Raw genomic sequence first — 25,232 nt, 5'->3', positions numbered from 1 at the left:
TTACCCTTCTCTTTTGATTTATCCAGAGTTTGAAAGGCTGGGGGAAGAAACGCGCCTCCCTGGTTGAGAAGAGGTTAGGAGAGACAGCCCACAATGCAAAATATTCAACCGTAATAAACTATAAAAGAAAAGATAAGCGACGAATGAGTTATTTTCCGAGATTGGGTACGTTCGTCGTGATCAATACGAAGACCACGACGTTTCGCAATCCGTCAATCAATAAGGTTTATCAGTGAATTCCGAAATCAGCAGAGAAGATGCGCAGAACAAACGACGCACAGCGGTACAAACAACTCGAGACTCAAGTCCAATAATAAAAAACACGGCGCATTCCGTGAACCTTAACCGCAGAGTAAAACCGAGACAGATCCAAAGCTCAATGCCGCGCACTAACCGTGTTCGTCTGGCTAACCTTCTCGGTTGCACTGTCGCATTGTGAAACGTTCTCAGACGTTGAATTCTGCAAATTACAGCGTGAAATCTTTGTGGCGCGAAATAAATCTTCTCTAGGATGATCGGATCGAGGTTGCGACGCAGATGGAGATGAGTCGGAAGCATGAACATTGGAGATTCCGCAGGATGTGGACGCCGCATCGGATGATTCTTTCCGCTCGCTGATCTTCCGGACGGCCTCCTTCTCCAGGAGATCGAATTCCTCCGCGCTCAGCTCCCAGTCATCGTCGAGCTCCATCCCCTTCACTAACTACCCCCCCCCCCTTCTCAGGAAATCGTAGCGGCCATTTTTGAACCAGACCAAGCTTTTGAAATTCGTGTGGCGGGCTATTTATAGGTGTCATTAAAATATTTTAAATCCATTTATTTCCATTTATTATACAATATTCATGAGTCAATGGGAGTTAAAATGAACCGTTGCCTTTAGATGAATTTGACAAAGCCACTTGATTGCTCAAATAATCATTTTATTCAAAAAAATCCCAAGTCAATTAGCGATTATATGTCTGTATGTACTAGGTCACTTTATTGCTCAGAGAAATTCATACCAACATTGGAAAATGGTGTATGGAAGTTTGAAATTCGTAAATTATTTTATTTTCTCAGTTGACTTTCCTATGAGAACCCATTCATGTGAGGATTGGTCACTGGAGATTTCCACAAGCCATTTTTATGAAATCTCTGAGAGATCAAATGAGAAAAAGTTTGAAAGTGGTAAATACAATTTGACCTTCATAAATTCTACAATTGTCAACATTGACTTTGCTTTCAAAAGGCATTCGTGCAAGGATTGATAGTTTGGGATTTACACGTACTATTTTTATGAATTCTCTGAGAGATCAAATGAGAAAATAATGGTATATTTATCACCTAGTATGTATGAATATTATAAGGTATCACCTGCAATTATTTGGCCTTTAATCCAGGGGTTAGGGAAGAACATATTGCTCCCTCTTGAAACCAACATGAATCCCAGATTTTTGCCCTGTCAAAGTTTCATCTTTATGGGAATTTTTTCTTTCTTTTTTATGAGAATAGTGGGTATTAAGATAATCCATTTCACTCCGGAATAATGTGTCTTTACATGATGATGTTGATAGATGTTTTGAACATAGGTTGAGTTGTGGTATATCATTTCGAAGAAGGCGTGACCATTTCATTTATTAATTAAGCAATAAATCTTACTGTGAATATTAATCAAAACAAACAATCTACGCATTATGTGATGATGCCGTGGCCATTATTATATGGAAATCATATCATCATACATTAGAATGTTTAAATGATTTAGTTTAAATGTAGATAAAATGATTCATAAAACTATCTATAACTATGTTTAAAATTTGGATAATATGTCCATTTCACAGATAAATAAGAATTGCCAAAAATGTCTTCATATTTTTTAGTAGCATTTACTAATAACTTGGCACAAAGTTTTGGGCAAGCCCATTGTTAATAAGGAGTAGAAATGTAAAGTGTGATGCTTGGTAATATCACCAGGGATACAAGGAATCACTCAACCTTTCAAATATCAAATTGGGGTGAAGTTTACAATTAGCAGTATAAGTGAAGAAATAATGACCCTGTTTGTGTTTCATGCACATTTGGGAGATTCATATTGAACAAATTTTTTATAGTACATCGGAGACATCTCTAGAATCAAATTTGGATATTGAGTATTTAGCTGCATGTGAATAAAATTAAAGATGACAAAAACTTCTTTCCTCTAAATGTATATGAATAAAGGGTCGCTTGAGATATACTTGTATTCTCGAGAGTGTCCTCTGGGATTATTATTTTGGGGAGTTTGAATAAGGGGTCGCTAATACTTTTCAATGTTACATTTAGCATATTTAAAATTTCTCTTCTGAATAGACTGGTCTAGCTACCTCAACTTTTTCCTAAAAGATAAAAAATACAAGGGGTAAGGGTATAAATCCAACGAGTGCATACATTTCATTAGAAAAAAATAAAGGATCAAGATTATTATGACACATTGATTACATGCAATTAAGAACTAATAAAATGCACTTTTTATCATATATGTGGGCTTTCAACTTTTAAAAACATTAAAGTTTAGTGCATGCTGTCATGATTTTACTTTAAAACAAGACTTTTCTTAATTTTCAAGAGAAACAATATTTTTGATAAACAATTAGGTTGATTAATACATTCCAAACATCTTAGAATTTGAATTTTATAAGAAATAAAATGTTTTAATTGACCTATTTATATAAAAAAAAATTAAATTAACAATAAAACTTGTTTTAGAAGTTAATAAAGCATTTTATTTGCATTAATAAATGGTTTTTTACAATTTATTTCAGTTAATTTTGAATAAAAATCTTTTTTTATGAAACTGGCCCTTATTGGGTGAGTTTAAGCTCTAATTGGTTGTTAAATGCGCAGAAAATGCACCAAAAAGTGCGCTGGCCAATCAGGAGTGAGGCAAACATCTTTGGTGTGTGACACACACGTACACATCAACGTGTGTGTCGCGCCCCATGCGAAGCCATACGTGGACCAATCCTGTGTGACTAAACTCGATGCATGCAATGTAGCTAGTTAAGCCCGTGCGCAGCAGTATGAGGACCAATCAGGTCACAGATCTCATGCTGACTGTGAAGTGGCATCCGTGCAAATCACACGTATGCGGCGCTGTGCGCGTGAAGGATGGTGTATACGCGGCAACAAGTGGATCAATCGCGGCGCTCCATTCAGCCTGCGTACACAGCAAACAAAATTAAATAAATAATAGAATCTGAAGAACTCGTTCTTCCGATTTGCGGTGATAAATTGGAGGAAGGGAGAAATGGAAAGGCGTTCTTGATTTGGTAGCTTGAGGAGAGATTGCCTAGCTCCCTTGAAGACTCAAGAACTCCCTGAGTGGAATTTGGAGGTCAAATTGGACGGTAATTCCAACGATCCATCACTGTGTTCTTCCCCAAAATTCAAGCATCAATTCATGGGAAATTGGAATGTTCTTTGCGCGGAGTTATTTCTAGTCAATTCTCAGTCACTCCTGGTATTTCTAGGCTCAATCTGAATTAATTTTACGCTTGATTTCGTGTTCAATTTTAGCAATTTTATAATTCTGCTTACGTTCAAAGTTTTGCTTTAAATTTCAATTTCAATCCTTTTAATTCTCGAATTTTCCTTTGTTTTAGAATCGATTAATACTCTTGATGCGAGACCAACTTGAATCGAATTGAATCTCTTATCACTCGTATTAATTCCTAATTTCTGTAATTAGCAGATCGTTGTCACGATTTTCTAATTTAAGGTATTCCCCAATGTTGAGATAAGTTTGGATAAAAAATGCAAAAACAACATAAAAACAGTGAGAAACAGTGACACTTCCAATTTGTGAGAAACAATGAGCATGTTTTACCCAAAAAATTAATAAATCAACTAGAATTCAATAAAATTTCTAAACCATTTCCAATTCACTGAATAACCTAAAAACATAATTCAAACTGAATTAAGTTTTTGGGTAAATAAATGATGAATGTCTGTAGTGGACTTCTAATTTAGGCTTTAGTGATTAAAACAATTTAGGGAAGAGTAATGCTAAAATTCCAAAAATCTAAAATCAAATAGACACTTAGGCAATCAAAGTAGGAGATTATTTAGCAATTCTTATCAATCATTGTTAACTAATCATAAGTCTGATTCTCATTGATAAAAAAAGTTAGAAATTAAGTCTCTGTTAATTGAGACAATTTGAGTTAAAAAATACAAGGTTAGATACAACTTACAAGTATTTCTATCACTTGAGTAAAAGGATGTCATATCAATCCAATTTAGAGTTCTTAATCCTAAGTCGATAAAAAGTGAAACTTACCTTCGCCTCCCTAGGGTTCGACCCCTTACTTGAGAACTATGGGATTAATAATTTTATTGGCTAAGTTTGAAAACCCTTAACTAACGACATTAAACACATATTTTTCGACCTTATCACACATAATATTGTATGGAGATTTATTCAATAGTTTATCCTCAATTCAGAAAATATATTTTTTGGGTTTAAATGAGTATCTTCGACTTCATTATCCGTTTATCTGAACTGAAATTGTGACATGCATATTCATATAGTTTTTCAGTGTGATGCAGACCCAGTTTTTAGATAATTGTTTTGCACAAAGAATGGTGCATTAGTAATTGAATCTGCATTCCTATTATAAAGTCATGACAAACTTTTGTAAGAACAAAAGCTCATTTTTATATCTAATTGCAACAAATGAATGTAAAAGATACATATTTAAATGGAGATTAAAATGTGGCAATTAATCTACAGCAACCTCAATGTTCTGGAAAATGATGTTTTTGAGTTAAATAAATATATAAATTATCTTTATCATTCCTATTGAAACTTTGGGTATGGGTTATGTGTCAGATTCAAGGGCTTACCAACTGTGCTAAAAGCTAGAGCTGATGCTGACCTATTTATGGCCTTAACGTGCAGTAGAAGAGAAAACCTGTTATCTGTTCATTAGGACAAAACGGCCAATATAAGGTGCAACAGTCTAATTAAATCTGTTCAGATTATTACAGCAGTCTTATTTCATACTCGTTAGAAGAGCATATGTGCAAATATTACACAATACAAAGGTACGAGTTTGTGGTGCATGAATGAAGAAAAATTGAGCCATAGTGGATAATAGGCATGCCTAGTGTACATACTACTTCAATGAAAATTTTAGAAAATAGTTTTTAAAGGATATCAATAACTATCAACTTGAAATTTTAGTACGACAGACCTAGGGCGAACCGCATTATGTAATTGCAGTACAGATTTTGTTGAAATTGATACTTTGAGAGACTCAGGCCACCTTGAGATGCTCAATAGAAGTTTTTTCTCATTGTAAAAACACTATTATCAAGGGTGATAATCTTAGTAAGGTGAAGCTTCGTGTTTATATTCATATCCACTTGGACGTTCTCGATTTGTTTTCTGAAATATGGTCAAGTACGTTCATTTACCTGATTTATCCTTTACGATTGGTTATCTAATAATATTTTAAATTGACACGTAAGTTAAACATAAATACTTTCAAAGTAGGTTCAATACTACTTTAAAGATAAAGACATTGATAAGGGTTTGTATATTCATCAACTGGTAATCAAATCTCAGATATCAGATATCTGTGATGGATAACATAAAATTTCCATATGGTGTTTGTAATCGATGCTTTTATCCATGAGCAATCTGCATTTTTACTGATTTCATCTTTATATTTTCCGATAATGGAGTGAGAATTGGTTAACAATTACAATTCCCATGTCTCAACATAGGAAATATATCAAGAGTCATAGTCGAGTAACCCAAGAGCTCGAAAAATTTATGCTTAACAATATTCGTATCCTCATCATTCTCTGCTTCTCTATATCTGCTATTGTCTGCCATGCTTTTTTAGGATGAAAGATATCGATAATGGAGTGAGGATATCCGATAACGGATATTGGATACATGTTAATAGCTCCCTATTTGTGGGTATCATATAGACAATTTTTTCCTTGGTTATGTCTAAGGAGATATTCACCTTGATATATATTTGAAGTTCCAGGAGGATTTACATGGTACTAATCAGAACATATGCATCAGTTAGGAAGGAATATAAGTACCTTTTTCTGTGAAGTTTCATAATCTATGTGGCTTAATAAGCCAGTATGATATTGAGAGTCCTAAAATATATACAATGAAAATAATATAATTATATTGTGATTTAATTAGTCAGTTCCTCCAACGGAAAGACATCAAGCACATGGATGCCTATTTATAAAGTAGTTTCTACTAAAATCATCGTGACTTATGCAACGGCAGGTGAGCTGTTCACAAAGGCACTTTACCCCGTGCCCTTTTAAGTACATATCAATGTATGGGTTGTTGACTTCATGTTTTCATCTATTTTGAATTTGTATTTGACATTATTATGATGTGATGTCACATTAAGTTTTAAACGGATGTTTAGGGCATTGATAAATATAACTACCGTTCTATAAATTGAAGGGAATGAAACTCAAATGACATTTAAATTTTAATTGTATGTCATATAAATTTTAATTTAAAATATTAACCACGTATAGCATGGGACATTCAGATTGCACACGTTTTCAGGGATGAATTAACCACTATACTGGTGTATTTATGATAAATGGCACCATCATTCGAGGCTCGTTGCTCTGTATTTACATTTGGGGTTGGTCCTTATGACTATCCAATACAAAATAATTGGACTATGGTTGATGAAAAGAACAAATCCATTCATTTGAATTGACCAACTAACTATATCATGATATGATTAAGAATATTATGTGATATAATAACATACTAATGGAATATCACACATAGGCATACATATTTATCTTTTTAGAGCATGCTAGAAATTCATGATATATTTTCCTCTTGGCATACATATTTATCATTTTTGAAGATGGTAGAAACTCATAATATCGTTTTTGAACAAGCTCGGGAGAATCACTCTGAGCAAGTGAGCTTCAGTATGAATATATGATGGTTGAAGTTTCTGGTGGAAGAAAAAGCCTCAAGGGCAGAGGTATAGTACCGGATCGTCCCGGACGTGGACGAAGGACGGGACGGGACAAATTTCATCCCGTCCTACGTCCGATGTTAGCACAGGGACGAAGGACGAGACGGTTTTTCGACCACCGACAAAAAACTGTCCCGTCCAATAATGTCAGGATGGTTTTTTCGTCCCGTCCGGTCATCCCAGGACAAATTTTTGTCCCAGACGAAAATTACCCATTTTATGTTTTTAATATATTAATATGGATTTTTTCAAGTTTTTTAGGGAATTACTAAGGAGATAGAACGCAAATGGACATATCTACAATTAATTCTGAGCGGCGCAGTTTGCACGCGCGAATAAATACAGGGACCTTAATGCAAATTGTCATAGCGACGCCACGTGACGAGCTCTCAGCTGTCGGATGTGAATCCAGCGGTTTTTTGTCCACATCCGTCCGTCCTTCGTCCTAGACTTCCGGACGGACGGTTTTTTCATCTCACGGGACGAAAACCGTCCTGCCCGGTGGTATCCGGGACGAATTTTCGTCCTGAAATTTGTTCGTGCCCTCGGACAGGACGTTTTTTCGTCCCGGGACGAAAAAATCGTCCCCGTCCGCAGAGGGTTCTTAACTCCAGTCTTTGCCAGAAAAATTCGGCCTTTTCCCCTGATATTACTCCACTTCCCAAATCTCTTCCTACCAACGAGTGGCTCTCCTCCTCTTTCCCCATTGAAAACCCCTAGAAAACCTTCTCCTCCTATTTCCTCTCATCCATCTCTTCGTGATCTTCTTCTTGTTCTTGCTCTTGATCTTGATCTTCTTCTTGTTCTTGCTCTTGATCTTGATCTTCTTCTTCTGGGGGGGCTGGTCTCCTGCGGCGGGGAGAGGGAAAGATGGCAGCTTTGGCGATGCGGCCATCTGGGTTCGGCTTGTCGCAAGCGCGCCGGCCGCCGAGCTCGCGGGGCCTCTCATCGGCCGGCTCGCTGCCGGCCCAGCTCCGCGGCCCGCCGCCGAGCCCCGTCTCCGCCGCCGCGCCGGGCCTGACAATCGAGATGGGCGGCGGCCCGCGAACCTTCCCCGGCGGAGTCTCCAAATGGCAGTGGAAGAGGATGCAAGCCAGGAAGGCCAAGCAACTCCTCAAAGCCCGCCTCTCCCGAGAACGCCAGATCTACGAGATGCGCAAGCGGGCCGAGCTCCGCGCGGCCATCTCCGAGCTCGAACGCCCCTGGGAAGCGCCGCCGCCCTCCGTCGCCAACGCCGCGCCGACCCTCTTCTCCGTCGCCGCCGACGAGCAGCTCAAAGTCCTCGCCGACCGCTTCCAGCGGCCCGGCGGCTTCGACATGTGGTCGCCCCGCGACGGCCCGCAGGTCCTCCGCCCCTTCGACGACCTCCCCTCCGCCAGGTTCTTCCCCAAGGGCGCCGTCCACAGCCTCCGCCCCTACGCCGGCCCCGCCGAAGATGAAGACGAGGCCGAAGACGAAGATGAAGACGAAGACGAGGCAGAGCAATTCGACGGCTTGCGAAGTGCCCGCCGCCGCGCCGGAGGCTCCAGGCCTGCCATGGCGGACGCCAGGAAGAAGACCCACCGGAAGAAGCTCCTCAGCGGCGATGACTTCTCCTGGGACTTGTGAAATTGTCAGCTATTCTCTCTTGCTCTCTCTTTCTCTGCAGAATCGCATATCTGACTGTTTCTCTGACTGACATACATGAATCTAGCGCAGAAACCATCTCATGATCTCTCTCTAGAGGATGATGGGTGTAGTGTATACCAGAGAGGGCTGAATTGAGGAGTTGCCTCTGGAATTCTGGACTGTAAGATATTTCATTGTACTTGTGGCTTTCCTTTTATGAATATATTTCTGACCATTTCGCTGCCTAAATAATTCACATGAATCTGGATGGATTTATGCGTCTTTCTGGGGCATGATGGGCTTTATCTCTACCAGAGAGGGCCGAAAGCTTTCCTTGATTCGCTTTTACTTTCTCTGCACCTTATCTCTATCTAACGTATGCATGAATCTAGCTCACAAAACCATATTATGAATCAATGGATCTGTACATTTCTCCAGTGATGAGAAATTGCCTCTGAAATGTCTAAACTTTTGGAAGCTACTGATACCAATTGTTCTCGCAGAAGTAGCGCAGATTCGTTGCAAGTGGTGTAGTTATTAATTATTATTCAGAATTATGAGATGCAGACACAGCTGCTTTCTCAGCAAAACTCTGGAAATTTTCCAAGAGTAATAATTGCTACAGCGACATGAAATTTATTTGATTTATTTTCTTCTCCACCGTCATCCGTCTGAGACCTGGAAACTAGTCCATTATTTCTTATGGAGAACAAGAGAAAAAAGTATTTAATATTATTTTGGTCCGTAATTAATTCTTTTTGAAGAAGATCAGGGCTGTGTCTGTCATTCAAGAAGGAAATTTTTGCATCGAAGAAGGAACAAAAGAACAGCAGCGATGCAATACCCACATATTTTCTCTTGAACGACAGGGATTGGCGAAGGTTGACCTAATAGCTAGTGCAGAATACTTGTATCATTACCATATTTGGCATTTAATGTGGCCAAGTCATCCAAGTTCTTCAAGGATCTTTGGCGTTGGTCATTCCTTGATAGCCATGATTTTTTATTGAATCTTTACCCAGCAAGTGTTTATTGTGGGGTTCACACTTGACAAGTTCTTTGCAGCTTTAGAGAGATTTAGACGCCCATAACCCCAATGATTTTCTAGAATTGTTCTGCACAATTTTTTCTGGAGATCAAAAATGTTTGATTGTTCCAGGGCTAAAATCTTTCCTGAACTCGTACTGGGAATAGTGCTTCTTAACTGTTGTCCTGAGGGTACCCTTTTTGTTCTTATAAATACAATATTGTCTTCATGTACAGCTCTGGCATAGCATGGAGCTCATCCAAGCATTCATTAACCACTGGTATGGAATGGAAAGTATAATGTTATCGTTAGTTGCTCAATGGTCAACAAAAACTACCTACTGCCATCTATTCTCTTGACCAGTACTGTGAGAATGCTTAAGTGAGAGGTTAAGATATCATCTCCAGATATCCTATGTTGAGTGATAAAAAAAATATAGAAAATAGGAGAGAGATTCACATTGTCACTATATAATTTCATACGACACAAACAATCTCTCTCAGGAAATAATGGTATTATCCATCCATTATCTTGTCACGCTCTTGAGGAAGTAGAATTTAGTAAAATGTGATCTTATGTTCGAACATGAATTTATCCTACCGAGGTTGGTTGTCAAACAATCTTTTGAGGATGTGAAATTACTCCACAACATAAAGCAGACTTTATTGGAGTTGATATCATTGGAAAATAATGAAGCAGTAGTGGCATTTACGAGGATAGAGAGAAATGGAGGGCACAGATTTATCCAACTTCAAAGTTTTGTGTATTATGATCCACAAGGCCGATTTGTAATTTTTATCCTTAAACTTGCTTCCTGCGTGTGTGGGTTAATTGTAAGATAATGTGTTTTTAAGATCTATCAAGCACGTCCTTGGTGTTCTAGGTGTGTGAGAAGAGGCAACAAGTAGGAGGGGGAACTTACTAGTACTCGCAAATTGTCATGAACATGATGGGGATGTGACAATCTCGTAAGCATTATCACCTTACATTGGTTCTTGAGGATTAATGTTAGCGCTTATCCATTTCATTGTCATTTTATACCATTGCATCGCGTGTTTACACATTTTAATCATATCTTACACCCTCCGCATCACTGTCTAGTCATCTTACTATCATCCTATGTACACATTTTTCCTTTCATCGCAACTCTACCACCTACTTGCTTATATCATTATCAACAGTCCCTTATCATTCTCATTTGTTTTTCTAATATCATCATCATCATCGCTATCTACTCTTATCATCTGAATTTTATTCATTATTATAACCATCTTGTCTAACATTGTTTCATCTCTTGGCCCTATATTTTTATGCATATCTCATTTCATATCATTAATGATTGATTAAAGAAAAATAGATCCTTAGTTACCATTTCTTATGGAGACAACCGGCACTCATCCCTACCTAAATTTGCTTAGTAGAGTATTGGTTTATATTTTACTTACATTGGACAAACGCAAAAATGAGGGTTTCAATTCCTCAATCATCTGGGACATCTAGCAAAAGTTTTATGAATCTATAAAACTATCTTTCAATATACCTACAACATGACAAGAGACTGTAAGGATGATTTCTAGACCTATAAAATTTTAGTGATCTATAAAGCTTGATGATTTCTAAGGTGATTCACACATTAAGTTCAATCAAACCTTTTGGATTGTCAGACATTAAGCTTTCAAGCAAGAGCAGTCATAGATTTTCATTTCATTAAATACTCTCTCTGTATTACTACTATTGTCACTTCAAACTTATCCATTTATGGTTTATTGTCCTTGTAATTCTCATAATCATTAGCTTACACCACGCCAATGCATTCCCCTTTTTGACAATGATCTGCGAACACATGTCACTATCAATAAACGAAAATATGCTTCAAACTTTGAGGAGTGCATAATACAATAATGGTCCATATCCTCCATTATCACATTGATGTGATTTTAATCAAATCTCTTTTTTTGCTAGTCCCATCACCTTTGAGATAATAAATGTAAAAGGCATTACTTAATCAGTGGCCATTATGGCATCACAAATTGTAATCCCACAATGACATATTTTGCAATAATTAGCATGGCTAATCATTTTTAAAACTATGATTAGTTGATCGTTGGTCAAATCAAACACCAACACGTGGCAGGGCGAGAAAAAACCATAAATAAAATATATTAACTAAAATATAAGTCATAAAATAGAAATATTTCTGAATTAGAAAGCAATATTTCCTTGAATATAAGGTCAACATTATTCATATTTTGACTAATATCAAAATATAAATAAATAGTGAAATTACTACGGTTTTGACGCCTGAGTTTATGGGGGGGCTTAGGAGCATGGATACAAAGTTGAAGATTCATCAGAATGGAAGGTTATATTTTTTACGTGTAAATAAAATAATGAAACAACAACGAAGGTAGCGACAGTCCAAGTTTAAGAGTGACTTCCAAAGCAAAGCAGCAAGCACAAGGCGAAACTTTAAGACTGAAAAAGAATAATATAATAACTCTAGGCAGTGTCTTTCAAAAATGGACTAAAAACCATTTACTATGACTTTGACTTTGTTTTATTTATGGACAAACTCCAGTCAAGTTCTGAAAAAGCTTTGACTTTTAGATCTACGGGCTGGCTGTCTTCATCCGTTCATTCTCGGCTCGAGCAGCCAGTATTTTGTTTAATGTCCTAATAAATGATCAAATTACACAAGCGATGAAACATTATTCAAGAAATTAAATAAACACTGTAAAGTACAAGTAGATAAAGAATTTTTTTAGTTAGATAAATTCAAATTTTATAGTCTATGTATCAACTTGCTTGTAAATGCTCCTAAAGTCGTGCCTTTCATCATAATATTATTCATCACCATCTTCATTGACTTTGTGGCGTGAAGATGCAAGGTCAAATGTCAACCAAAATGGGAATCCTCATCTTTGTACAGTCATTGGTTCGTGGGGTCATCGTGGAAGAACTGTATTAGACTCCCATAATCCTGATCTGTCAAAAAGATAGATTCAAAGAGATACGACGTGACTGCATTAAGATTAAAAACATGTCGTCTACTTCGAGGCAATGTTCAGAAAAGAGAACTCACGAAAATGCTACACTACATTTTCAAATGATTAAGGAACAAGAAGAGATCCATTAAGATAAATCTGTTGGAGAGAGAAAATTTAAAAATTACAATTAGTTACAAACTTCACAAAAGTCGCCCCTTTCTTCACAAGTGATGTAACACGACGAATGTCAGATTGAACGGCTCGTGTTACCCCACGGGAGGGGGGGCATTCATGTTATGTAACGGAGATGAATAATGATGATGTAATGCTAGTGATAATGTGACACTTAAATTGATGAGAAGTAACTCGCCGACGTTGACGAACACCAACAAACACTAAGTCACGGTAAGTAAGACATGGGAATGGTACTAGGCTCTCGATGATCCGGACGTTGGGTTGAAGACAGACGGTGCGAGCTCGACGATTGCCGCTAATGCCCACGCCCTCGACGGTCCCAACCAAGGATGTACCGATTGAAATCCTAAGCCTCAGAACGTGAATCCTATTTATCACTAACCTAACCTCGACAGTGGAGAAAACGTTTGAAGGCGTTGAAAGAAATAATATAACCTTGACTAGGAGTTTATGAGCATACCAGTAACGCAGGAGCGGGCAATGCCTGATTCGGCAGCAGTGGATGTCGAGCAGCATGTAGGCGTGATGATGGCGCAAGTAGATGCATTGGTGCGAGGAGGTGCGACGACGGGAGTAGCAGCGGAAACGTGTGTGACAACGAATGCAACAATGGGCGCGGCAAGGGCGCAGCAAGGGCACAATGGTAGCACGCAATGGCGGCGCGGTGGCGGCAGGCACAACGGTGCGAGCGGCAGTAGGAGCTATGGCGGGAATGTTAATAAGCGCGGCAGCAGCCGCGACAACGCCCCATAATAGTAGCCACAAGGAGTGACGATGGAGCAGTAGCGCTAGGGCAACGTAGTGCGATGCGCTAGTGGCAAGGCAAGGCAACATGACGATGTGGTGACGCTGCAGCATAGCGACACGATAGCACGGTAGAGGCGACACAGCAACGGTCAATCGATGTCGGCTGCGGGAGCAGCGTAAGCAGCGCACACAACTGTGGGCAGCTGCGAGAGCGGCGAGGATGCCACAGAATTGGGGAGGGCAAAAGTGGGAGGCCGTGCAAGTGGCCAGGGTGGCTGAGGGCGATGCGAGATAGCCACGAGGACGCGGGACGGTCGAGGGCGGCGCGGGGTGGCCAAGGGCGATGGGGGGGGAAGGGGAGGGTCGAGGGGGTGCGCAACGGCCGAGGGTGAAGCGGGGCGGCTGAAGGCGGCCCAGGGAGTCCAAGGGTGGGCGAGGGTGGTGCGGGGTGGCAGAGGGCAATTTCGGGCACAGGGACGCGCGAGCAGCCGAGAGTGGCGCAGGGCGACGTGGAAGATCCACAAACGACGGCGACGCCAATGGTGGCACTGGCGGTTTCTGGCAAAACTAGGGTTTCTGTCACTCAAATTTGCAGTGGCACTTCCCTACATTAGGGGAAAACCTTAAAAAACACCAAAAAAGAGAAAAAACCATCAGAAATCACATTTTTCCAACAATACTTCTTCTTCTCTTTCCTATGGGCGCTGCCCCTTTAGAGGGGTAAATATGAGCCTTACCCCTTAAAATTAAGGGGAGAAGGCCCACTTAAAGTGTCCTAGGGCCTCCTAATAGGAGAGAGAGAGGCACTAACATGCCCACACATGGACTCACACACATGCAAACGTGTTGTTCGTAAAACGGTCCAAACACGTGCGAACAAACAAAAAAACAAACACATACGTGGCCGACATGCAAGGCCTACTAAACTAAGAAAATATAACGTCAAACTTCTGTGGCCTGCTGACTAGGCGGGTACTCTGAAGGCTAGGTCTCGCGTGTGAGCCCTCGCTTGACGAACCGGTTCAACCGGGTCTTCGAAGCTGGATAGTTCCCCATCAACGAGACCATCACATAGATGCATAGAGGTTCCGAAAGAACTTCATATAGATATGTACTTAGGACTCAATAAAAAAACAACTTTATATGTTATTACAATTCGTCTCTATTTTTAAGAAACTATTATAGTGGGGAACACTTTATGAATAGTTACCTTTCAGATAATCTCTAGGTGAGGTGCCTGGGGAGAAAATATTGCTATCCAAGTCTGTACTGGAAAAAAACCTTCTTTTAGATGGGGTAAAAGCGTTTCCCTTGTAGGGATTAGTGGCCCACATTCTTGACAAGGAAACGTCCAAAGGCCCACGACCCCGAGGTCACCTGCCCATTTTTCAGAGGGAGGAATCAAATGTCCCATATCCTCTATTTTTGCTTTTGTCCCATAAGTTTCCATCTGTTGATTACTTGGTGCAAGTGAATTCTGGCAGTCATTGAGTTATTGGTTGGGCATCACCCTAGGACTTGCTCAATCTAAAATACAAAATAATAGGGACAGATGGAAAAGCTGTTTTATATATTGAATAAAGTAGGTTGTATCAAGTGGAAGTCTAGTCTCAGAATCTGATGTTCACTTTGGCATATCACACCCAAACTAATACAAGATCCATCATATCTTAAGTCTAGGATTGGACGTTGTCCTATGCAAAGTGAAGATGTTCCGAAGCAAAGGTATGGGCTATTGTTAGTGCCACCACCAAGCAGCTTCAAAGCTGGAGTGCGGGAGGTTATTTTTTTCATTTCTTTCAATGTGGGATATTGTTTGGTCAGTCACCAAATAGTGCACATTGAATGACATTGAACTCAAGTCTTTTACAAAAGTAGAGGGAGCCAGCCACATCAGAGCAGCGCGGCGTAGCAGTGCCATGGGAGGACCTAAAGTGATCAAGGCTGCATAAGATCAAGGCAAATACCCCCTCAATGCAGAGATCTCGATAGAAACTTGAAATTTGAAAGTGGATCCTTGTTTTGAGCAAATGTTGTAGAATCAAAAGGACATGATAACTGGATTTTTAAAAAATATAATGAAAAATAAAAAAAAATCCCTCTTAAAATAATATACAAGGACCGTGACTTTAAACAATTCATAAATTTATCATGGAAGAAAGGGGGAAAAAGCCAAATCATCAAACATTGAGGCAGGAATGGGATGGCTGTAATCCCATAGGTTCCACCTCGCATTCCAATACAGTTTGCCTGTTGTGAACCGTTCTCAAATACTGTTTATGTTCACTTTTTCCCCATCTCTAGCATTAAATGATGTTATTTAACCCCAACATTTGCTTTATCATCAACAATCCTAGTCCTAGTCATCGGTGATAATCATCCTCATAGTCAAGTCCTTGTCGCCTCCACACCGGTCGTCATCCCCATCATCGACTAATGGCATCCTCATTGTTGATCCTCTTCTATGCTGTTCAGGATGGTCGCCTCCATCGATTGTCATTCCCATCCACAACAGTCTTTATCCCTGTCCACTGATGTCCTCTTCCGCTCCACACCGGTCATCATCCTCAGTGAAGAGAACGATCATGGTCATCTCTATCTATGGTATTAGTCATCAATCATCCATCAGATCTTCTCAACTCTTCATTGTAATGGATAACTGATCACAGAATAATTCCGTCCCATCGAGGGTTCGTCACGTCCCATTTTTTTTCGTCCATCTCCCATCCCATCCAAAACTGTCCCATCCAATGTCCCAGGACAAAACAGGGACTGCGTCAGCATCAGACAACTCAGAAATTGACATGTGACGCAACACGTGCGTTGGGTAGGTGGACCTGTCACGCGCATCTTATACTCCCATAGGACAAAATAACCGTCTCGTCCCCCGTCCAAGGCCCCAGATGGGACTGTTATTTCCTCCATGGACGAAGCAATCGTCCCCTCTTAGATGGGCAGACGATTCTTCGTCCCGTCGTGGATGGGCTGACGATTCTTCAGCCCGTCAATCATTTGAAGTCCTGGACGAGACAATCTTTTCGTCTACGGATGAAATTACTGGTCCGTCCACAAAAGTAGATATGATGACAGAAGATGAACTCAGACGGAACGGATGACGGTCTGTCATACATCCAACTAGGGAATGGCAGCCGTCATCCATCACGTCACATGTCACGGTGATGGCAACGTGACAAATGATGTGACGGTGATGGTGACAAAATTAGGGGCCCATGACGGACGTAGTGGGACGGATGTTGCTACGTGACAGATGGTGATGTGACGAAGTATTCGTCACGTCAAGGTCCAGTCACGCGTACGAGAGTTTATAAAAAATCTATCACATTCTTGTCACGTCACCGTCGATCATCGTTTTGTCACATCATTATTTTAATAAGGTTAATAAATATATTAAAAGAAATATATTGGTTTGGCGATCCTGACGGTCGAATAGACGAAAGGTCAAACCGTCGAAGTCCCCTTAGGTCGATTTGAATTCGACAGAAGACACAAGGCTGGCGAGTTCTACTTCGACCTTTCGATTGGATCCCTAACGAGTCATTGCTGCATTGCAATTGTCTAAGTAGAACTCACCGATTCGAAACGCCGAGTCGCCTCTCACCAAGTCGAAGGCGCAAGTGGGAGTCAGATGTTGGAACCATCAAGTCGACTTTCAAACGTTGATCCTCTGGCAAGTTGCAATTCTTCGCTCTCTCACGAGTTGTGCTAAAATTATTTTGTTTTTCATGAAATTTGAGATAGGTGGAAAGAGATATAGGGATGTCTGATATGTATTTTTGTTTTTAATAGTTAGTTTTGTTTTCAAAATTGGAGAGAACACTGGAGTTGGCTCGGCTGGCTCTTCTGGTTTATAATACATATTATCCTGTAACTATAGACAAGTATATTTCATCTTCCAATTTTCCGGATTGATAGCCAAAGCAAGAGGAGAGAAGTGGGAGTTGGGAAAATAAAGTATGGTCTCTTGTGTGACCTTGGAAAATAGGCCAGTAGAAGATTGTAATTTCCAGCTCAAATTCAAAACTGGCGGTAGTAGATTTTTACACTCTTTTCGTAGATTTATTTATTTGTCCTGAAGACTATCCAAGAGCACTCCTTGATCACTTGTGCGCTATAGTTGGTTGTATTTGGATAGCCTACCCAGGTCAGAACTAGGGAAAACTGTTGAATAATTTTCAATTCTCTGGAACGCAAGCTAACACAAGAATTGGTAACTACATGACTTACGTTCCTTTGGTTATAAATTTTTTAAGCAATAATATGAAATTCAATTTTTTGTGGATCCCTAAAAAAAAGGTGATGTACTCTTTCATTTTTCATCAGTACTAGTTCATGCATGGAACTAGTTCATTTTCATTTTCATTTTCATACATGGGACTAGTTCATGCAGAAATCATCTCCTTGCGCTTAGTTAGTTAAGGAAAATTCATGACAAATCTCACCTAATTCAAACCCCCTTCCTCACAGGCATTCACTCCACTCGTAGGCAGCATTCCTTAATTCTCCCCTTTTCAGGATACGTTAGAAAATAAGTGCGATGTTCAATCAAGTAAAAAGAATTAGAAAAGAAAAGTGGAGATTTTAATACGGCTTTTGAAGTTCGCTTCGCATTCAGGTTGATCATTGGCTTCGGGTGGTTTTCCATATTTCTTCATAAAAAAAGTTTACATCACGTTGAAGGTATACTTCATGCACCATAGATCTTTTGTATTATGACAACATGCTTCATATATTCTCTTACATTTTGTGAATAAAACACATAAACGATGAAGATTTTATTGAAACCTGAAACTTTATCATGTCTAAATAATCTACAGAAAATAAACTAATATTATCTATGCAGCATAGATGCTTTATCAATACACATTTGTTAGTTCACAGAAATACAGTCTATTCTATGTGAGACAGAAGCAATTTTCTGAAATTCTGGTTCCTAAAGCAATACAATATGATAGTTTCTTTTATTCTTAACTAAATCAAGCTAGGCTGGAGGCAAGAAAAGTTAATGTAAGCCGTAAAATAGCAGAAAACCAAGTACATTAACCGTAATAGTCTGATCTAAGAATAAGTAGTTTCATTTTTCTAGTGCTCCTAGTTATATTCAGGCTAACCTCCTGACAAGTCTGCGATTGAGTGGTTAATGTCTGCAGTTGAGTGGTTAATGTTCTTTTGAGTTATGATTGCATCATCTACGAATTTAATGTAACTGATAATCCTTTAAATTCTTTCGAAATGATATCAATTGGATGAGTAGCAGCTTTTGAAATATTTAATGCCGTCTGGAGTTGCTATAATTTGAAGAAAATCTTCAAAGTTTAGTGAGATGATAACAATCGAAGAATTTAAATAGCATGCAACGGAATCTACGAATTTGATCCAAATGAAAGCTCAGCATGAAAATTAAGGTATCACCTTCAAAACCATTTCTCTTTTTAGTTTTGGTTTTTGCTATTTAGTTATGTTTTTTTGTGGAAAATGTTTGTGACTGCCTTAGAAATTGTTCTAATGAAGAAATCTTGCCAATTTTAGTGAATGAGACTGAGATTTAAACTGCTACTTGATTTAATTGTTAGTTTTGTTTTTTTTGTGGAAAATTCTTGCAAATGCCTTGCAAATACTTGATAGTTTCATTAGATGTTTGTGAAATGTGAAAAGTGTCACCACTTTAGTCGCAAATTTTAATTCGTAGATGAACCACCCATAGCTTTGAATGATAGTATTATTTGAAATGAGGATGAAAATTTAATGACTGTGAAATACATGGAGATTAGGAGTTGAATCTTCTTTGAAAAGGTCTGTTTTTTCACATAAGCTAATAGAGGACAGGGCATCCTTAGATCTTCGAGTTAGATGGATCCCTCAATGATGTCACTTTATCAAATAGATGTTTATGATTATATTCTCCATGGATTTTAATGCCAAGCATTTTTTCCTTTCATTCAAAGATAAATGTATGAATGAATAAACGAGTTCTTCCACCTACTCCCTAGGACACAATCGGCAATGGGCACTCCAAGTGGCAACGAGTGGGTTGACTTGGCCGTAGAGTCCTCGGATGATGACATTCGAGAAACGCCTCTTCCAGTGGTAGGGCCGTCACGTCCCAAACGTAAAGGGAAGGCTGAAGTACTGTGATACATCACAGAGGTAGGGCAGGCGTGTGGGCGTGCCTACTATGCCGGGACCAAAAACCAATCGAAAGATGGTTGAAAGATAAATTATCTATTTGATGGGGCTTCTTCCTATACCTATTCTTCCTATACGTATGAATTCTATTGGACACAGAAATGAGACATTAGAAGAATCTTTTTGGTCTTCCAATTTTGTCCCATTATGCAATAGGTTGAAGCGGTGAAAAGACGGGTCTACAAACATCTTTTGGATGCACTTGGAGTTCAGTCATAGCAGAATATACCACGAGATGAAGGGAACTAATCTCGATCAACGTACAATAACTGAGGTGTACGAGCAGGGTGGTATCGCCAAGAAGACGCTGGAGAAGACTAAGGAGACTATAGCGCAGTTTTTCTGCCTCACGGACTCCCCATGGGATATAGTAGGCAATGTGGGGTTCAGGATTATGTGGAAGTACGCCGCGTAAACGAAAGCTTTATGGGACCATGAAGGGAAAGCTCGTAGATTTATTGCAGATGTCCCCACGGTATCCCTGATGGTTGATGCGTGGACTGCTGAGAATTCTTGTGGTCTTCTTGGCATGACGGTTCATTAGGTGAACAACCGGTGGGAACTATGCAAACATGTGCTTGCTATATGCGAGCTAGTTGGCAAACACAATGGCAAGAATATGAGCACAATAGTTATCCAAGCGTTGGAAGACTTCGGATTGAAGATGAAGGTCGCCAACTTCCAGTCTGGCTTCATTTTAGGTTCGTACTATTGTATTGAAAAACTAACATTTTTATCATGCGGGGTGGATTGATCACTACGGACAATGCATCAAGCAACGGGCGGATGATAGCATTTCTCACAAATGAACTCAAGCAGATTAACGACCGTTTCATTAAGGACTGACATGTCCCTTGTGCTGCCCACGTGTTGAACATCATCATCCAGGCTGCACTGTAATCATTACGTATATTAGTGACCACACATCCTCCTAAGACTGCTGACAGCAGCGCATCAGACGCAACATATGAACCTGATTATGACGCTGATATAGACGACTTGGACGCCACGCGAGAGGCTGTGACAATTCATGTAGAAATGGTCAGCCTTGATAGTGGCCTCATCCTGGGAGATGTGATTGCCTGTGTTCGGCAATTAGTCACGAACATTCGAGCATCAACACAACGATGACAACAGTATGTGAAGGCATGCATCAACATGGGGAAGAATCACGACCAACTTCTGTTAGATTGCCCGATGCGGTGGAACAGTACGCATGGCATGTTGCGTGCCGCATTGGAGAAGCGAGAAGTCGTAGATTTTATGGCGTTACAAATCATGTCAGTCACCGATAAGGACATCAGAATCTCATGTTAAGAGTGGGAAATGTTGGCAGACTTCCACGACATTTTAGGGCCTTTTTATCGGACAACAAAGTACGTTAGTGGCTCGAAGACAATGAGAGTCGTGGAAGTGATCCTCATCTTGAAGGTGCTAATGCGATGTATCGATACTATCTTGCTGAAGTTTTATATGTCTACAATATTCACATCGGAACGAAGGATGACTGCCACATAAATTGTGTCCATCCGCAAAGCTTGTGAGAGCATGAAGTCGAAGATGTTCAAGTACGAGAAGGTGATTTTGAAAAACAGAACAACGACAAAAGCTGCAATTCTTTACCCTTTCAACAAGGGAGCATCACTTGATTCTAGTGGAATTCAGGATTCACTGGCATTTGTCAGTCGACTTATGCCCCAACACGGTGAGCAAGACCTAATCTGTAGCAACCCCGAGGATGAGGATTGGCTCGCAGAACTTATTGATTCCGTAGCGCCAGCTAGAGAGAAGGAACGACGAGTACCAACTCCAGCCGAGGAATTTGAGGTGTATCTACAATCAATGGAGAGGAAGGAAATGAGACAGCGTTGGGATGGTGGGCACGTATAGGTGCACAAACCTTCCCACGGCTTTCTACACTTGCACAAGAATTTCTCTGAGTATGTGCAACCAGTGCCCCATTAGAACGTTTATTCTCTGCAGGACGTGCAGTTGTCACTTTCAAGCGGGAACGTCTTAATGCTGAAAGCATCGAGCTTCTGGTTACAGTCAAGTGTTGGTTATGTGTTGAGAACTCTCAGTTGTGCGATGGAGACAGGGCGAATGACTTTTTTGACGACTAAGACTAGTATAAGTCTTTACTCTTAATTTACTTCAATCGATCCAATCTTCTAATGTAATTTTATTGGTCAAGTGTTTTTGCAGCAACGACAATTTTTGGAGAATCGGGTTAACTTTCAGCACTGGCGATGTCTTCCCTGAGTGCAGGTACATTTTTTACTCCTCTGTTGACCTATTCATTTATTCTTGCTGGGCGATAATTATCATGCATTTTTGTGATGGTTATGGTTGGGTTTTCCATTTGTCGCTTCGCATTTGCTCCGTTGAATTAGAATGTGCTCGACTCTGGGTTAATTGGGCGCTTGAATTTTTTTTGATGAAACTGGGTTGATCGGGGCTTTGATTGATTTAACCTATCTTTCTTCCATTTACAGGTGTTATAACTTGTCATCTGTACTTCATGAGAACGAGAAATAAATGAGAACAATGAGTTTTGTCAGAGCTCATGGGAGGGTTTCTCACTACACGAGACTTTTTTAAAGATCCACTAAGAAGGATCTTTGAAGCCATGATGTGATTTAAAAGCTTCCATATCATAACGTACTTTATTTATTTCCGGAGGCTTTTACAAAGAAATTTTGTTGGCACCTCAGCATTGATGTACTGCACATCTTTAATTTCAAACTGATGATCCCATTCGTGCTCTTTCTCTTGAAGAATAGCCAGGACAATTCTTGAGAGAGCTTCTTCAGTTCCTGGTCTTGAAATCGCTGTCAAATCTATATCTCAGTCTGGAATGTATGTTTTCGAGGAGAATGAACCAAATGGAAATATCTGAAAAATAGAAGTCAAAGAAAAAAATCATGATAGTTCACAAGCCTGACAAGAATTCCGTTAATCAGCCGGTAATAAAATTGGCAATATATTTAAAAAGATTCATTTTTTCTGAAGACCACGTGGTTTAAATAATGCATAAAGATTTACATTTTCAGTATAAACGGGCAGACTCTCTCTATAGCCTGCCTGTTTTTTAAAAATATTTTTTTTCTCTTGAATTTGGTGAAGAGAGTTATGGTTTCATCTGAGACTAAATGCAGGTGACAAAAGCAAGATCATTATGTCATTTAAATGTGGGAGAGACATTCATTACCGATAGATTGTTGTGGGCTATTGCTGCCAACTGTCCACGTCTAAAGGTAGATTTTTAGTTTTTCTTAATAGGTGCTCAATCAATTAAAACTTTGCCTCAGTTTTTGCTCTTTCCGAAATTTTAAGATAACAACAAATGGAGATATCCATATTTATAGACTTTGATACAATGGGCATGGGCAGAGCAGAAAATTTTGTTGTCAGTGTAGCTTATCCGTCTTCTAGATCATGAACCCACCGCTTACAACCTCTACAATTTTCAGATCAGTAACATACGGTTTTCTGGGAGCTGGAGCAACATGGAATAAAATTCATTAAAAATACTATCTAAACTTTTTTTTTCAAAAATTTCCTCTTGGGATAATCTAAAGACCATCGTCATCTACCTTGATGACAAACCAATATCTCTAGGGAAATGCATCAATAAGGTCATTGCATCATCTTACTTAGGATCAACTCCTTTATCTCCATATTTTTAGTTCATAAAATCCAGTTATGCTTATTTGTAAAGAAAACCAGTAGCAATAAACTAAAGACGATCCTCACCCACTCCAGGAGATCATAAATTCCGAATTTTCCACTCTTTAATGTTTTTTCCGTCTTGAATCCAGTTTATAAAGATCATGTGAGAACTGTAAGAAACTATGGAGATGAAAATAAGTAAATGACAAAGTTAAAATGAACCAGCAACAGCTACCAGAGTGGTTACATTTGCGGCGGAAGCCCCAATAAGGTCAGTCAATCCTCAAAATTATCGTCTCACTCAATATTCGAGATTTTTACTGTTTTTCAGTTCAACAACATAAGGTTTTCTAGCACTGAAAAGAAAAAAAATTCAATTATACTCATTCAACTTAATATTAATGAAAGGAAAATGCTTTCCATAAACTCAAGATCATCTTCATCTATGCAGGAGATTATTCTACATTTCGTATACTTGCCGATTCATCTACATGTCCTCAGTTCATTAGCATACGGTTTTAAGAACCGACAAAGATAAATTAATCCAATTATACCGATACTTCATAAAGGAAAGCACTTGCCATAAACACGAGAATCATCATCTACACAAGATATTAGAAATGAATAATTCCCCACTCATTTATGTTTAATCTGCCATGATTAATATTTGGGAAGATCACACGCAAACTCTAAGAAAACTCTAAGAAGATAACAAATGAAAATTAAAAAAACGGATTAGGAGTGATTACATCTATATCGACTGCCCCACGGACCAATCTTGAGTGAGACGATGTCTTCCCCGAGTGCAGGTACATTTTTTACTCCTATGTTGACCTATTCATTTCTTTTCTTCTCAATATTGCAAACGTCATGGGAAACACGACTAGAATTTCAGACAATAACTTAATTATTAAATTATTTATATTCCCATAATTACGGCATTACTTTGATTATCACAACATATTAAACCATAAGTCACAACTCACAGAATCGTTTTTTTCCCCACCAGTATATTAATTTATCAAATTGATATATTCATAATGTGACACTAAATTGTTATTTAAAAAAAAATTGACACAATTCCCCGGCAACAAATTATTTATTGAAATGTATTTAATAAAACAACAAAACTAATTATTTAAATGTATTTAATAAAACAATATAAAAATAAAATATATTAGAAAATACATAGAAACCTGTCACAGACGTCATCCGTGACACATCTTTCGTCATCGTCACGTCACCGTCACGTACAGCCCGTCACGCGTCACCGTCACCGTCACCGTCACGCCCCATGCATTTCGTCATCGTCACCGTCACGTCATCCGTCACGTGACCGTCACGGTGACGTGCGACATGACGGATGACGTTTGATGATCCCTAACTGGGCGTGACGGTGACGCGACTGTGATGGGGGCCTCAGACGAGTGACATGACGGGACGGCCGTCATGGATGACGGCCGTGACGAATTTTTAAAAAGACAAGAAAAGCTTTAAAATCATTATATTTTAGCTTTTCAACGTTCGAGATTACGCCTCGTGGTGTCGCTAACTAGATTTTTTGGCATTTTGCAGAAAAATCACAGCATTAATTTGCGCGCACAAAAGGATGACATCCAAAGATAACTAGAGATATGCCCCTCCAATTCTCTATCCTCTGCATGGTTGTTTTTCCAGTTACACATGGCCATAATTTTGAGGGTGATGGGGACATGACGGGGACATCATGGGGACATGACGGTAATTTTGAGGGTGATGGTGACCGACTGACAAGAAGGTGACATATTT

At 39.4% G+C, this 25,232-nt stretch overlaps 2 protein-coding genes across 6 annotated transcripts in view; one reads left to right on the top strand and one right to left on the bottom strand.

The window, feature by feature from the left end:
* CHR18 (chromatin remodeling factor18) overlaps window positions 1–735 on the bottom strand; it is a 41,901-nt gene extending 41,166 nt beyond the window's left edge. For 3 of the 4 annotated variants that reach the window (XM_078589312.1, XM_078589310.1, XM_078589313.1), the window contains exons 1-2: window positions 395–735; window positions 5–59 (exon numbers count right to left, since the gene is read on the bottom strand). In XM_078589312.1, the coding sequence (XP_078445438.1) occupies window positions 5–59; window positions 395–691 (352 nt within the window). In that variant the 5' untranslated portion in view covers window positions 692–735. The remainder of the gene's footprint in view (window positions 1–4; window positions 60–394) is intronic. The other variant, XM_078589311.1, reaches the window with a different exon arrangement.
* Window positions 736–7,661: 6,926 nt separating this feature from the next.
* On the top strand, window positions 7,662–8,847 carry EMB1513 (copper ion transmembrane transporter). 2 transcript variants are annotated; one of them, XM_078589155.1, is made up of 2 exons: window positions 7,662–8,616; window positions 8,703–8,847. In XM_078589155.1, exon 1 carries the CDS (start codon window positions 7,875–7,877, stop codon window positions 8,610–8,612), a length of 738 nt encoding a protein of 245 aa, XP_078445281.1. In that variant the 5' UTR covers window positions 7,662–7,874; the 3' UTR covers window positions 8,613–8,616; window positions 8,703–8,847. The 2 variants fall into 2 exon arrangements, with proteins under 2 accessions (XP_078445281.1, XP_078445282.1); XM_078589156.1 differs by having other exon boundaries at window positions 8,698–8,847.
* The last annotated feature ends 16,385 nt before the right edge of the window (window positions 8,848–25,232 follow it).

The sequence above is a fragment of the Wolffia australiana genome, chromosome 17, assembly GCF_029677425.1.
Source record: "Wolffia australiana isolate 7733 chromosome 17, ASM2967742v1".
NCBI lineage: Eukaryota > Viridiplantae > Streptophyta > Magnoliopsida > Alismatales > Araceae > Wolffia > Wolffia australiana.
This window is presented reverse-complemented; position numbering and strand designations above follow the sequence as displayed.

Excerpts from the sequence above, each read along its gene's own strand:
- EMB1513 (XM_078589155.1), top strand. The coding sequence starts at position 7,875 with ATGGCAGCTTTGGCGATGCGGCCATCTGGGTTCGGCTTGTCGCAAGCG.